Genomic DNA, 15,511 nt, shown 5'->3' with positions numbered 1-15,511 from the left:
GCTGGCAGGAAACCGGCCCCACCCAGGGCTCATAAGGCAGCCTCAGCAGGCAGGCTGCACACATAACTTTTGATTCTCCAAAAACTTAACTACCAGTAGCCTACTACTAAGTAGTATACTTAACTGTCTGGTCAGGTATGTAGAACAATCATAACATTCCTAACCAAAAATATTCTAATATATTTATTGACAAAAATCTGCATAGAAGTGGACCCACACATTTCAAACCTCTGTCATTTAAGGGTCAGCTGTATTTACTTACTGCAATCTCAGCTAAAATATCACTGCTTAAAGAATCTTTTTCACCATATTGAACCTTATCAGACTATTTTGTAATTTTTATCCTAGGGATAAAATATGCAAATAAAACCTTGTTGAACTAGATAGTGTTTTTCATAGTAGCATCATACGGTGCTTTTACAAGACACTTAAATGTATATTTCTCATTTGAGTCTCGCAATAAGCCTGTGATGGAAATGAACAAGTAGTAGTATCCTCATCTTATATTGCAAAAAGACAAGGGTAGAGGTATTAAAATAACCTGTTCAAGTCACATGGCTAGTAACTGTTGAAGCCAGAACTAGAATTAAGATTCTGTGACTGCTGGTTTACTCTTTTTGCAATATCAGACTGTCTGCATAGGTTCAAAGTAAAAGTGGTGTCAGCCCCTATAAAGAGATTTTTCTCTTACCTGAGATTCCTAAGCAGGACATTTACAAAGTGGATTGACTCATCAAATATTCTATTTAAATAAAACCACAGTAGAGTTTTTAATGTCATTCAGAATATTAACCATAACTAGATATATAATTTAGTAATCACATAATATTTAATGCTTTTTAATAGCAATAAATTTTGCTTAGACTCTGATGACTACTTTAACCAATATAAATGATTGAAAAATCATTTGACAGAGTTTGCCTTACAGCTCACTACGCATATTTATTTCCTTTTAGGATCCGTTCTGGAACAGAATGAAGAAGCCACTGCACCTTTTGGATTGTATACATGTGCTATTGACAAGATATGTTGAGAATCCTAGCCAAGTTTTAAATTGTGAGAGGTAAGTATGAATTAAATAGTGCATTCTAGCAAAAGCTTTTAAATGGTTGTAATAAATACCTGGGTAGTGAGTTTGGAGAGAATCTGGAAAGATATGGAGATTATAAAGAAATAGGGGGTATAAGCACTTGTGTACATTAGCAATAACTATTTGAATGATATAGATCAGCATGTATCAAAAGTAGTTTTTTCCATTTCTCCACCCTTGTCCTAAATCCTTTCTACAAGTGAATGTACCTAATTTATGAATTACTTCTAAACTCCTTCTGCTTTAAATTAGTGATCTAGGATGAAGGCATTTCAATTATGTCTTTGTGGTATTACTGGCCATTTGAAAGCTCAAAGAATGTAAATAATTTAACATTAACAGGAATCATTCTTTTCTGCCTCCTTCTCATTATAATACTCTTTAAATGGAAAATGGTGGTTATATGGTAATCCACCTACCCCCTAAGTTTTCTTCTCTATTTTCATGTATTTGCCATTTACTTAATCATGTGATCCTTTCTCTTCTGTGGGACTGTAAGTAAGGTTAGCAGAAGTTGAGGGGTGGAGGGTGGGAAGAAGCCATATAGGTTTCTAAATGCATAGATAGTTGATCAGGTGCCTTTTTCTTTACAGGAGAAGATTTACAAATCTCTGCCTGGATGCTGTTTGTGGTTACCTGGTTGAGCTTCAGTCCATGAGCTCTTCAGTAGCAGTACAAGCCATCACTGGGAATTTTAAATCTCTTCAGGCTAAATTAGAACGGCTTCATTAATTATTGTAATATATTTATATCCGTGCATTTTGATCTGTAAAATAAAAGCTCAGCTGGGTCCAGATATCAGGTCTTCTAACGATTTTAATAGAAATGTGTTTTTAATAAGTGGCTAATATCTACAAATAGTACATTTGCCAAATGAATTATTTTTATGACTCCAACTTTTATGATTGGATTAAAAACAACTAAAATAAGATTATTTATGATTTTAGTACAAGGATAAAAAATATTTAGAAACTCCTATTTTGAATTTTACTGCAGGTAGACATTTTGAATTTATATTATTCATTTTCAAGTTAGTCCAAGAATATTGGTAGTAAAACTTAGATAGGCTAGCTAATAAGCAAGGCCATCCCCGTAATACTGGATTCTACAATAGTCCTTAAATAGGCAAATAATAGGCAAAAAAAAAAAAAATTTAGGTATTGGGTTTATCCTTGGAAGGAAATTTCCTCCAACTACTAATTTTATTATTTATAGTCCTTTAAGATTGATGTATATATCTGGTTGTTTGAGCAGGTGATAAACTTGTAACTCATGTTTTGTATCCTGAAAACCTATATAGGGAGGTACTGTTTCCATTAGTGTGTACCTGGCCCTAGAGCATTGGTTCTCAAAGTATGTGCTCCAAACCAGTAGCATCACCTGGGAATTTGTTAGAACTAATTCAGATTCTGACCATGAGGTTATAAGGCTATGCTCTAACCAACTGAGTTAAGCTAACCCAGCCAGCCCTGAAATTCGAATTCTTGAGCCCCACTCCAGACCTACTTAATCAGAAATTTCGTGGGTGAGGTTCGCCTTTCTCAGTTTTAACAAACCCTCCAGGGGACTCTGGTGCATGTCAAGTTTGAAAACTGCCGCAGTAGAGGATACTTCTACCTTCCATGGTTTTTATGAACTGAGCTCCCTATTTTATTCTTCCTTCTCCCTTCCCCATCAGTAACCAAAACACACAAGTTTTACCCTAGACACACATATATGAAGCAAAATTATTAGTAATGTAGTTCTTAGTCTTCAACAAAATTGGAATAACTAAACCAAAGTCACGACAACAATGAGGAAGGAGAAAAGAGTGGGAATGACCAGGGCTAACAAAAAAAGCCAAAACATGGGTTCTTTTCCTCTCTCCTATGCTACCACGAGTAATTACCTTCTGTTTATTGTCACTAATGCATGCCTAACAATTTTTAAAATACACTTTTAATATATTTTTCCTCCTACTTTTATCTTTTCCCAAGACCTTAGTGTTGCCCTTCCCACATTTATTCTCTTAGATTTTAGCTCCCTTTTCCCTGTAATCTTCTAATGTATAATATTTAATAGAATATCAAAATATCACTCATCAGGTACCACTACCTCTCATATTTCTTAGCTTTTCACTTCCATAAGTTTAGGGTTTTTGAATATGTAAAATGAATGTATATGCTGTTTTGTATTTAATGTATTATCAATTTTGTAAATTTAAAACTCTGTCACGTCTACTTAAAATGAAGTTCTTGCTTAAATGCTGTAATTTAGGTGTGACTCCAGTTCTGCTGTAGATAGATAGAAAGATAGATGTGTGGATCTCCATTTTTGTTTTAAGCACATTAACACAGTAGCACATGAATGTATATGTTAAATATAGTCAGTTCACAACACTGAAAGTACATCTTTTAAAAGGGCTGTAGGCTAGCCTGGCTAAATGGTCTGTAAGTCAGAAATCTGAATACTGTCTCTCTTTGCAGTACTCTCTGGAAGGTAAGATCCCTAAGAGAGAAGAAAATAGTCCTCTAGAACAGTGTTTGTAAAACTTTAACATTCATACAAAATATCTGGATAGCCTGTTAAAACAGATCCTTTAGTTCCACTTCCAATGTGATACTGCTCCTGGCAGACACTGGATCAGACTAGGGTTAGTGGTCTAGTATGTTTATCCATTGTATTAGTATACTTTGTGCTTGGTGTTTGGTCAACACATTATTTCTTCATATTGACTATTAAACATAGATATAGGCAGTGAATAACTGGTAGAATATAGTCTATGAAACAGTGCATTCATTATAGGCAGCAAGGAGTTACTGAAGGTCTTGGTTGTGACATATTTGTGTTTTAAATAGATCATTTTAGAATGGGAAAATGATTAGGAAAGAAAAAAATCTATTTTGAGTAACTGCAAGATATGGGATATTGATGCTGATGTGCATGCAATGTGTGTTCAAAATTTCTTCAGTTATACCTGACTTACTAATGACTTATTCATTGAACTCCTGTCTATTAACTACAAAAGTATCCCTTAGGATACTTCCCACCTCCATCTTTTTTCCTCCTTTTCATGAGAGGAAAAATTATTATAGTGATACAGTCGTATCAAGAAAATGAAGAACTAGAGCACTGAATCTAAAGGTTTTGAAAGGATTTATAATTTCCTTTCATTTTCTATCAATGTCTTCATTTAGATTCTCTTAACAGTAAAACTTTTTCCAAATATTTTTGTATTCTCTACTAAATGACTTAAACTCTTTTAAGTGTTATTTTCCTCATGTATAAATGAAAAGTTGAAGCTAAACGATAAGACTTTTTAAATCCAAAATTTTGTAATTAAGGTAATTTATTTTTTATTCAGTTTGTTGTCTGCTTCAAATACTAGAGTAGTTACAATACTATTTTACTCTTTCATTTCAAATAACATTTCTACAACATTACAGTATGTTTGAAATTAAACATTTGTTTTAAACCCTGTCATGCTTTTTGCATTTTGGCAGCTTCCATCAGCAGGAGGACTCTTCAAAACTAATTAACTTTTCACGTGGGATCCAGGATTCCCATATCGTGTCTCCAACTCACATTTGAATGGCCTCCGAAAGCACCTCTGTCAAAACAACCAAATCTGAACTCATCTCTTTCTCCCTGTCCTCTGCCCACTAATGTTCTTCCTTCTGTATTTTCTATCTCAATTTTTAACATTCACTCAAATCAGAAATATGGGTATCATCTTTAAATTCTTCCCTGCCCCTCAAATCCAATTAGTCACCAATTTCTAAGCAAGTCTACTCCTTAATATCCACTCCCCCACCACCATATCTGTCCAATTTTCTCACTACTTTAGCTTTTTAGGGGTTAGTCAGAGAATATGAGAAATAATATGATGTTCGTGGATTGGAACACTGACCTTATTAACACATCAGTTCTTACCAAATTGATGGACAGATTCAGTGCAACCTCAATCAAATTCCCAGCAGACATTTTGTAGAAATTGACAGGCTGATTTGTTTTTTGACTGCTGGTTGGTACAGGATCAGGATCGAACCCTGGACCTTGGTGTTATCAGCACCGTGCTCTAACCAACTGAGCTAACTGGTCAACTCTGATTCTTAACATGTATCTTTTATTCGGGTTACCCTGCTTCACTTGGATGCTTACAATTGTGTCTAAGGTCTTCCTGCCTCTAGTTTGACTCCTCCTTCATTCCTTTTTCCACACTGAGGACAGAGTAGTCTTTTTAAAATGTAAATCTAAATATGTTATACCCCACCTTTCCTTTAAGAAGAAACTCATTCCTAGCATGGCATATTCCATTGCAGTGGAGCAAAAACAAAAATAAAATTTAGTTAGTTTTAGAGAAAGAATTTATTGGTCCTCAAAACTAAAAAGTCCAGGTATAGAGCTACTTCCACACATCTAGATCCATAGCCTCCATATTTTCAGGGCTTTCTCTAGCTCACTTCTGCTCTTATGTTTACTCTTTGCCTCTTTTTGCAAAATTTGCTCCATAACTCTTGGGAGAGTACAAGCAATGTAACCCAGTGTGTATAGTTAGCAGAAAAGTCCTAGGTAGGGCTTTGGATAACCTGCCTAAGTCATGGACTCAGTCTTGGGGTAATAGTGTACAGGATCATCACCCAAGCCATATGGAACAGGAAAGAAGTATTTTCCTAAAGAATTGGATGCTAGGCACATCAGTTCACTATTTCTGTCCACCCACATTGTTTACCACTCACTCCCTATGGATAGACAAAACCACCCAAGGCACGTCATTAGCAAATTCTCAGAAAACTAGGAATAAGACATCTATGAAAAACATACAGCTAAAATCACAATGGTTAAAGACTAAATGCTTTTTCGTTAAAGTTGGGAACAAAACAAGGATATCTCTATTCAATATTTCTATTCAATATGGCATTGGAGTCCTGACCAGTGCAATATGGTAAATAAAAGAAATGTAAGAAATACAGATTAGAAAACTTGAAGTAAATGTGTCTTTATTGACAGACAACATGATTGTCTATGTAGAAAATCCTATGGAATATACAGAAAATACTAGAAACAATAACCAGAACTACTAAATATACCAAGGTCACAGCATATAAAGTCAATGTATAAAAATCAATTGCATTTCTATATACTAGCAACAAGTAATCAAAAATGTTTAAATAATGATATAAAATAGCATGAAAAAACAAGATTAATTTTAACAAAATATGTGTAAGACTTGTACACTGAAAACTGCAAAACAATGCTGGAAGAAATTAAGCCCTAAATGAGAAGTAATGTGCTCATGGATTGTAACACTTATTAACGCATCAGTATTTACCAAATTGATGTACAGATTCAATGCAATACCAATCAAATTCCCAGCAGATTTTTTTTATAGAAATTGACAAGCCAATTCTAAAATGTATATAAAAATGAGAGGTACTAGACTAGCCAAAACAGTTTTGAAAAAGATTAAAACTGGAGAGCATATACTACTGATTTCAAGATTCTATTATAAAGCTATAGTAGTCATGATAATGTAGTATTGGTGTAAGGATAGACATATGAATGGAATGGGTAAACACAGAATAGATGTATACATATGTGGACAATCGGTTTTCAGCAAAGATACCAAGATAATTCAGTGGGGGAAAGACCAGTCTTCAATAAACAATGCTAGAACAATTGAATATCCACATGGAAAAAAAGCCTCAATAAGTAAACCATGTACAAAAATTAATGATGTGCATTACAGACTTAAATATATAGACTAAAACTAGAAAACTAAGAAAATGGTGGAGAAAAATCATTTTGACCTTGGGTTAGGCAGATTTCTTACAGCACAAAAATCTTTAATCAGAAAAAAGTTGATAAACTGGACTTCATCAAAATTAAAAACATCTCTTCAAAAGACATTAAGAAAATGGAAAGTTAAGCCGTAGATGGGGGTAAAATATATACAAACTACATCTGATAAGACTTGTATCTAAAATACATAAAATACTCATAACTCAATAAGGAGACAATCCCCACCCAAAAATCAAATCAATACTTTACCCAAGAGGGTATATAAATGGCAAATAAGCACTGGTAAAATACTCAACATCCTTAGGAACTGCAAATTAAAACCATAATGAGATGCCACTATACATTCACAAGAATGCATGGCCAAAATTTAAAAGATTGGCATTTCTAGTATTGGCAAGGATGTGGAGCAACTGGAACTCTTACATTACTAGTACAAATGCAAATTGGTACAGCCACTTTGGAAAAGCCTTCCTTTTTTAAAAGGAAGTTTCTTTTAGGGTTAACCATATATTCATGTGGACCAGCAATCCCTAGTTGTTTGGTCCTAGATATTTACTCAAGAGAAATAAAAACCTATGTCCAAAGAAAAACATGCACAAGAATGTTCATAGTAGCTTTCACTCATAATAGCCCAAAATCTCCATCATCAGTTGAATAGATAATAAATTGTGGTATATTCATGCAATGGACCACCATGCCACTACAATGAACAATATAGTGTTAAGTGAAAGAAATAAGTAACAAGAATGTATGCGGTATGAATGAATCCATTTACTTAAATTTTGAAAACAGACCAAATTTTTAAAATGCTGTGTATTGTTTAGATATGTATACATAGGTGGCAAAACTATAAAGGAACCAGAGGTATCATATAAGTTGGCCTAATGGTTACTTCCAGGGAGGAGGGAGAGGGGTAGTTGGGGGGAACAAATTTGCATACCTGCTAGAAAACCAGCAATCTCTTGACCTGGGCAGTGTGTGTCATAGATGTTTATTCCACTTTTATTTTATTTTACTTTTTATTTTATTTTATTTTATTTTGTTTTATTTTCTCTAAAAGATGACCAGTAAGGGCTGGCCTGTGGCTCACTCAGGAGAGTGCGGTGCTGGTAGCACTGAGGCCACGGGTTCAGATCCTATATGGGGATGGCCGGTGCGCTCACTGGCTGAGCGTGGTGCAGCCCACACTGTGCCAAGGGTTGTGATCCCCTTACTGGTCAAAAATAAACAAACAAACAAAAAAAAAAAGATGACCGGTAAGGGGATCTTATCCCTTAACTTGGTGTTGTCAGCACCATGCTCTCCCAAGTGAGCTAACCAGCCATCCCTATATAGGGATCTGAACCTGTTGCCTTGGTGTTATCAGCACCGCACTCTCCCAAGTGAGCCACGGGCCGGCCCCCTCCACTTTTTTTTTAACTTTACATATATATTTTTATATACTTCTGTATGTATATACTACATTTTACAATTAAAAAGTAGAAGTTAAAAAATTAAACATTATTTATTATGAATCATTTAATCATAAATAAAGCATTTAAACATACAAACTTTTTAAACTTTGTTTTATTCACCTTTGTATCAGTTTCCCAGCCTAACAAATGGTCTTCAAGTAATGGGAACCTCATCAAATGTTTGCTAAATGGAATAAAATACATATTTTTATAATGGGAAATAATGTGATGTGATAATTTTAAAATTATTCATATACTGGGCCACATGAATGGAGACAAAAGGATATAATTATATGATTATATCACTACCAAGAAGTGACTTAAATGCACATTAATTTCTAAAATTCTATGTGTTTAAAAACAAAGACTTAATGTCCAGATGAAGGCAACACAATCTTTTACAAGAAATAAGAACATTGCAAATCGAATTAAAGTATATATTGTTATTACATCTTATCACAGTTAATATTTTTGCCTGTGCATTTGTTCTGTATAACTTATATGCTGAAGAAAAATGACTAAGTTTTATGCACCCTGACACCATTTTCAGTGAACCCAATAATGCAGATGCTGGCAACTATAATATGATATACAGAAAAGAATGTTGTATAATTGTAAAAGGATAAATGTAATTAAAAATATAAAAAATATTTCCATATGAAGGCAATATGATAGCATGTCTTGAAAAACCAAGTGAGTCACCAAAAACAATTGAGAAAATAAAAAAATAACAGAACTAGCAAAATTGCAGGGTAAATTAAAATGTATTTCCACATTACAACAATAAAAATTAGAAATTATGGTGAAAGAAACACATGCATAATAATGGGAAATATTAAATATTTCATCTAGTCTAAAATGCCATTAACGGTAAGACACTATTACTTTATGTATTACCAGTAAAGAAAAAATGTTGCCAATTAAACTGACATAATACATTCTTGACACTTAGAATTTTTATATACTAATTAATTAGTTATTATTACATTCTATGATGTTGTGGAGCAGCTGGGGGGAGTGGAAAGGAGAAGAGGGAGGGAGATAAGGTGGGAGGAATGGGAGACATGGTCGAGACCTATGGTTCCCCCCTCATTCCAGCAGGGGAGCCCAGGGGGCTTCTAGCAGCTGCCTGGTGGTCAGGGCTGGGCTGGATTCTGACTTCGGGGCAGCGTGATAGAGGCCCTCAGATCCCCACTGCCCCGGCTCAGGAGCCCGGGATGCTTCTGGCAGCAGCCTGGTGGTCATTACTGGGCCAGATGTGGATGCTGGGGGGCGTGGCTGAGGCCCTCGGCCCTCCATTGTCACTTGGAATTTTTGTTTTACACTTACTGAAAGAGTTCTTTAGATTTATGAGCTTTTTATTATATAATTTTTGTACATTCATAAAAAACAAAATCGAAGCTAAATAAATTGGCATTTCCAAAATGATTTTACATTGATAGACCAGCTCTTCTGAATCGTTTTTGGACTCAGATATTGATGTCTGTGTTTTTCAACACAATATTGATGGGAGAGGCAATCACCATGACCCTGAGTGTTCCACACCCTTGTAGGGGGTACTAAGAATACAAGGTCCTAACCACCCAGCTATTTCCCAGGGTTGTGTTTGCTCATGTTCCAAACAATGAGCCAGCCTATTTTGGACTTGCTATAAAAATGGAAAATACTCCAGATCATTGTTCCTCTCCTGCAACACAACCCAGTTTATCCGTCTAAGCCACCTGAGTTGTCCCTGTAGGAATTAGGAGGCATGGGGAAATTTGTGAACATCATACTGACTCTGCCTACTGCTTTTGCCTTGAGAAATGAAGTCCTTAGCTTGCAAGTGAGGTAAAATCCCAGACTCTTCCCAGACCCTAACAAATATCAACCTCTGACTATAAAGAATGTTGATGGGGCTGACTAACTCAGTTGGTTAGAGCATGTTGCTGGTAACACCAATGTCCAGGATTTGATTCTGGTGTCAGCCAGCCACCAAACAAAAATAAAAAAACAATGTTGATGATGAGGTATTTCTTAAGGGTGTTCTACTATTGACTCAGTAATTTTCTGCCAGGCTGCGGAGGACCATTCTGCAAGTTCTGATGTACATGCACAGGCAATTAGTTCCACCTGGCTGACCACTCTTGTACAACTCATTCCAGTTTGAAATGTTAAAATGGGAGGGGGGGAGGGCGAAGTGCATGTTAGAACAGATAACATTATGGTACTTGGATGATGGATATTTTTTGTTTATTCACAACCCGTTCTTTAGCTTCCTGGTAGCGATCTGATTTTCAACCTGATCTGGGGTATCTAATTATTAGAGTACTTGGTATAGTGAACTTTTTTTTTTTTTTTTTTTTTGTCTTTTTCGTGACCGGCACTCAGCCAGTGAGTGCACCGGTCATTCCTATATAGGATCCGAACCCGCGGCGGGAGCGTCGCTGCGCTCCCAGCACCGCACTCTCCCGAGTGTGCCACGGGCTCCGCCCGTATAGTGAATTTTTAAGTCTATCCATTTTCTCTTTCATCTTCCTACCAGGAACCCAATTTCATTAGACTATCTTCCCTTCCCCCACATAGCCCAGAGTAGGTCTTCACAGGTAAAAGCCTATCAGTATAACCCACCCTTCCTTACACAGTGTTTGGTTCATGACACCTAAGGCAACCAGAATGTTATATTCAGGACATGTGACTCAATTTAGGCTCATGAGATGTTAGGGGAGGTGGACTTATCAGAAAGAGAAACTTCACTCCTCTGATAAATCATATTTTTGATGATTGTGTGCAAGAGCTGCTGGTACCAACTTTCCAGAATTATCAGGAATTTTGTGTCAGTTGATGTCAGCTTTTAACCTGAAATCAGTGATGTTGGAAAAATTTACCCCACAGAAATTGGTAAATTCTATAAATCATGGCTTCCACAAAGCAGGTTATTAAATATTTACCAACACACCACTGCCTTAAGTCACATGTCAATTTCCAACCCAGTTAGCTGGGGGGGGGGGTGACATGGCAAGACAGGGTTATGTACTATTACTATGGCTGCTAAGGTCCAACCTCTTTAAGCATACAGCAGCAGTTCTCAGAGAGAGGGTCTGCTACACAGTTACCCAAAAGATATCTTATATTTACAATCTGTCACAATGAGCTCACTTCACATTTACTGATGTCCTGCATTTATTCCATAGGATTTGACTTAACTCAATCTTCCTCCAATTTCTCAAAATCCTACTCATCCTTTAAAAGTGAATCTATTCGGGAGCCAATACAGAATCTCTTTTTTCTTAGTCAAAAGTTTTATTTGTGTTCAAGTGGTAGCCTTCAATATATGATTTAAAAAAAATTTTTTTTAAATAATATATAGAAAAGTATACAAGTCATACAACACATTTTCTTTTTTTTTTTTTTGTGACCGGTAAGGGGATCGCAACCCTTGGCTTGGTGTCACCTGCACCGCGCTCAGCCAGTGAGCACACCAGCCATCCCGATCCAAACCCACGGCGGGAGCGCCACTGCGCTCCCAGCACCGCACTCTCCCGAGTGTGCCACGGGGTAGGCCCATACAACACATTTTCTCAAAGTGTAACACTTGTTTAACCACCACCCTGATCCAAATATAGAACCTTATCTAAAATCATGTGTATTCTTTCCTATGTGCTACCCTGTTGAGGAATTGAGGCCCGTTCTTAGTATTTAACCTACTCTTTTTCCTCTAAGTGGGTTGTCTTTTTCCTTCTGATGGTTTTTCTGAAAGTAGAAGTAACAACTCCAGTTGCTATTTAAATGAGATGAGAATTTTGGACTTGAAATTAAAAAGATAACATGTTACACAAACAGCATTGTAGTCATCTAAAGATAAGGACCTAATAGTGGCTTGGTAGACTATAAAGGCATCCTGTACATCCTTGTCTATGAGACTACACAGTTGTTGTGGGTCCACTTTCTGCAGTAGAGCCTAGGAAGAGAAGTCAGAGGACGATGCTCTACTGCTGAGATCACATAAGGCTCTATGGTGCTTGCCATGAGAAATAAAGTCCTTTGTCTCTGACAACTCTGGCAACTTGAACTGATTGCATAATTCAGTTTAATAGTTTCTACTGAACTTGAAGGCTGTCTGTCAAAATGGTTTCTGGCCATTTACTCAATTACTGCCCAAGTGTGTGATAAATTGACTTCCCAACTGACAAGCAATGAGAGGCATATTTAAAATATACAATGGCTACATTTCAGGTGACAGGGAAAATCTGGAATTAGCTATTGCCATTGCAATCTTGCAACTCACCTTGTCATGGTGATTAGTGTATAAATGATATTTAACTCAAGCCCAAACCAATTAATGCATGGCCACAATATGTGGAAGATAGTCTAATGAAATTAGACTTCCTTAAAGCCACAGTGATTGACTCAAGGTGGATATGTGACTCAAGATGTTCCAATCAGAGTGAAGCTCAGGCTGGGAGAATATATCTTTTCTGGATGGGGAGGTGTGACAGTGGAAGGTCTGGGATGTCTAGTTTTCACTACCACAAGAGAGATATTTTTAAAGGATATTTTGGGAAGTAATTTTATAGTCATTAAATCTTGTTGTTGGGCCGGCCCATGGCTAACTTGGGAGAGTGTGGTGCCGATAACACCAAGGCCATGGGTTCGGATCCCATATAGGGATGGCCGGTTAGTTCATTGGGTGAGTGTGGTGCTGACAACACCAAGTCAAGGGTTAAGATCCCCTTACTGATCATCTTTAAAAAAAAAAAAAAAAAAATCTTGTTGCCTTGCATGCTATCTATATAGCCAGAGTCCAAAGAGGAGGAAGCACTAGAAAATGTGTGTGTGTGTGTGTGTGTGTGTGTGTGTGTGTGTTTTGACCTTATATAATTGTGAGAGCTGGTTTAAGCAGTCTCTGTAAGGCTGTCTTTGCACCGGGTGCTGGAGCTTGAAGTTCATAGGGTAGTCACACAGCAAGGAAGATGGCTGCAGAGTGCAAGAGAGTAAGGCTAGGCTGGGACCTGAGCATGGGCCAAAGCCTATGTCAGTTGTTGCTTCTGTCCATGGCGGCACTGGTGTCCTGCGGAAGCTGAGGCCCTTCTTCACTGAGCTAAATACTCACACCTGTTCAGGAGTTGGAGCCTCTGAAAGAGAATCTAAGGGAAGTTGGAGCAGCTGCAAGCCCACCATTGCCTCACAATGAAGTAAGCCAGCAGATAAGTGGTCACATGTATGAGCTATAGAATGGCTGCTGCTTCACTTCTGCCTTTTGAATCTCCCACAAGAATCATGTGGCCAAGTTTAACTAGAAACATACAGGGAAGGGAATTCTGGGAAATGTAATACACCCCAGCTACATTGACACATTGGAAAGCCACTCTACTACCCATTAATTGAGTCAATAACTTTCATTGCTTTCTAGAGAAGATAGATACCACGTAGAACAAAGGTTTCAATTTCAGCTTCAAGTCTCCAAGAAAAATTATTTTTCTCTAATAAGTAAGCCAACTGTCTTAACCGTTCAGCTTTATTCACATAGAAAAGGGCTCTCTAAATTTAAGTTATATCAAATTCAAAGTATTAATGTCTGAATATGAAGTTTTACCATAAACCACATGCAGGGGCAACCCAGAGAGGACCCAGAACTTATGACAGGGGAGTGCTATCAGACAAGAAGAGGAAGAAAAAAAGCCCCTCTGGCTTAGTGGAAACAAAGACTAAGGTTTGCATGTCTTTCAAGGTAAAATCTCATGGGAATTGTGTTGAAGGGAAAGTTGAAAGTATAGGCACTTTTGCCCAGTTATTGGAAAAGATTGCCTCTTGGAATGCCCCACCCCACCTGCCAACTGGAGGTGATACCAACAGAATAAAACGTGGTAACGTCATTGTTAAATAGTGAAAAGAGCTGAGTTAACCTGACTTGCTCTCAGTTCTTATGTCTAGTTCAAGGAACACAGTGTTTTCACATACTCTGGGAGAACTGATAGCAAGGAGACCCCAGTGAAGAGGCAACAGAAAGATGAAGGATGTGACTGAGCCACGGTGGGCATCCTCAAGGGAGAAAATAGAGGTTCACTAGCTGTACTACAGCAGACACGAGTGCAAGGAACCCAGGAGCAAATGACAGATATCTCAAAGCGGTGATGGGTAAATGCAATATTTGTGTCCCCTCAAAATTTATATGTTGAAACCTAATCACCAATGAGATGGTATTAGGAGGTGGGACCTTTGGGAGGTGATCATGAATGGGATTAGTGGTGCCCTTATGAAAGAGGCCCCAAATATCTGCCTTGTCTCTTCCATCATGTGAGGACATAGTGAGAAGGCACCATCTATGAAGCAGTCCTCACCATACACCAAATATGCTGGTGCCTTGATCTTGGACTTCCTGGTCTCCAGATCTGTGAGAAATAAGTTTCTGTTGTTTATAAGCCACCTAGTTGATGGTATTTTGTGAAAGCAACCTGAATGGACTAAATAAGAATATAGAAAACAAAGTTTGAATACAACACTTTCTTCCTGCAATGAGAGCACGTAAACTCTCTTACCACTATCACTATGAATCTACCCCATAGATTAAGCAGAATGAGAGGAAGAAAATCTATCCGGAAGAGATTTAACTACCAAAAAAAAAAGAGGTACTACTAATTGTCATTGTCAAGGTAAAGACTTTGCCTACTATGCATTGGGGTAGAGGCTTGCTGCTTTAGGGCAATAGCTAATAGCTACGCTAAGTGACTATGCCAATTGTCTGGTTGGGGTTATTGTCAGAACCTTGACGACTTAGCCAATTGTAAAGCTAGGCAATTCATAACTAAAGCCAAAACATTTCATTATTTTCCATTTGTATTGCCAGAGTTAGGGCTCAAACCCTTCAAACCCCATTGTACAGACTGTGTCACCAGACCCCTCACACACAGGCCCACAAGCTAGGTAACTGAGAAAGGTCCCAGGAGCCATTGATAGACACGAGCTCAGTCCTCAGCAGCAGCAGTCATGGTGGCCTCCCAGAGGGTCCCAGAGGCTCTGGCAGCAACAGCCTGTAGCAGTAATGAGGGCACTCCAGGGGCAGGGGCACTGTGGATCAGAGCCATTCGTCCTTTACACATTAAGTCCATAACCCAGGACACCTGGGTACACATGTACAATTACGTTAGACAATAACCAAGGAACATCTGGGTGCGTGTGCATATTTATATCAAATGCTCAGCAAGAC

The 15,511-nt window shown here is 37.5% G+C and overlaps 1 protein-coding gene across 2 annotated transcripts in view; it reads left to right on the top strand.

The window, feature by feature from the left end:
* The window catches only part of NUP155 (nucleoporin 155), a 55,568-nt gene extending 53,677 nt beyond the window's left edge, over positions 1-1,891 (top strand). For both annotated transcript variants that reach the window (XM_063086282.1, XM_063086281.1), the window contains 2 exons: positions 957-1,063; positions 1,684-1,891. In XM_063086282.1, the coding sequence (XP_062942352.1) occupies positions 957-1,063; positions 1,684-1,822 (246 nt within the window). In that variant the 3' untranslated portion in view covers positions 1,823-1,891. The remainder of the gene's footprint in view (positions 1-956; positions 1,064-1,683) is intronic.
* The last annotated feature ends 13,620 nt before the right edge of the window (positions 1,892-15,511 follow it).

This window comes from Cynocephalus volans, chromosome 2 (assembly GCF_027409185.1).
Source record: "Cynocephalus volans isolate mCynVol1 chromosome 2, mCynVol1.pri, whole genome shotgun sequence".
In the NCBI taxonomy this organism is placed as follows: Eukaryota; Metazoa; Chordata; class Mammalia; order Dermoptera; family Cynocephalidae; genus Cynocephalus; species Cynocephalus volans.
This window is presented reverse-complemented; position numbering and strand designations above follow the sequence as displayed.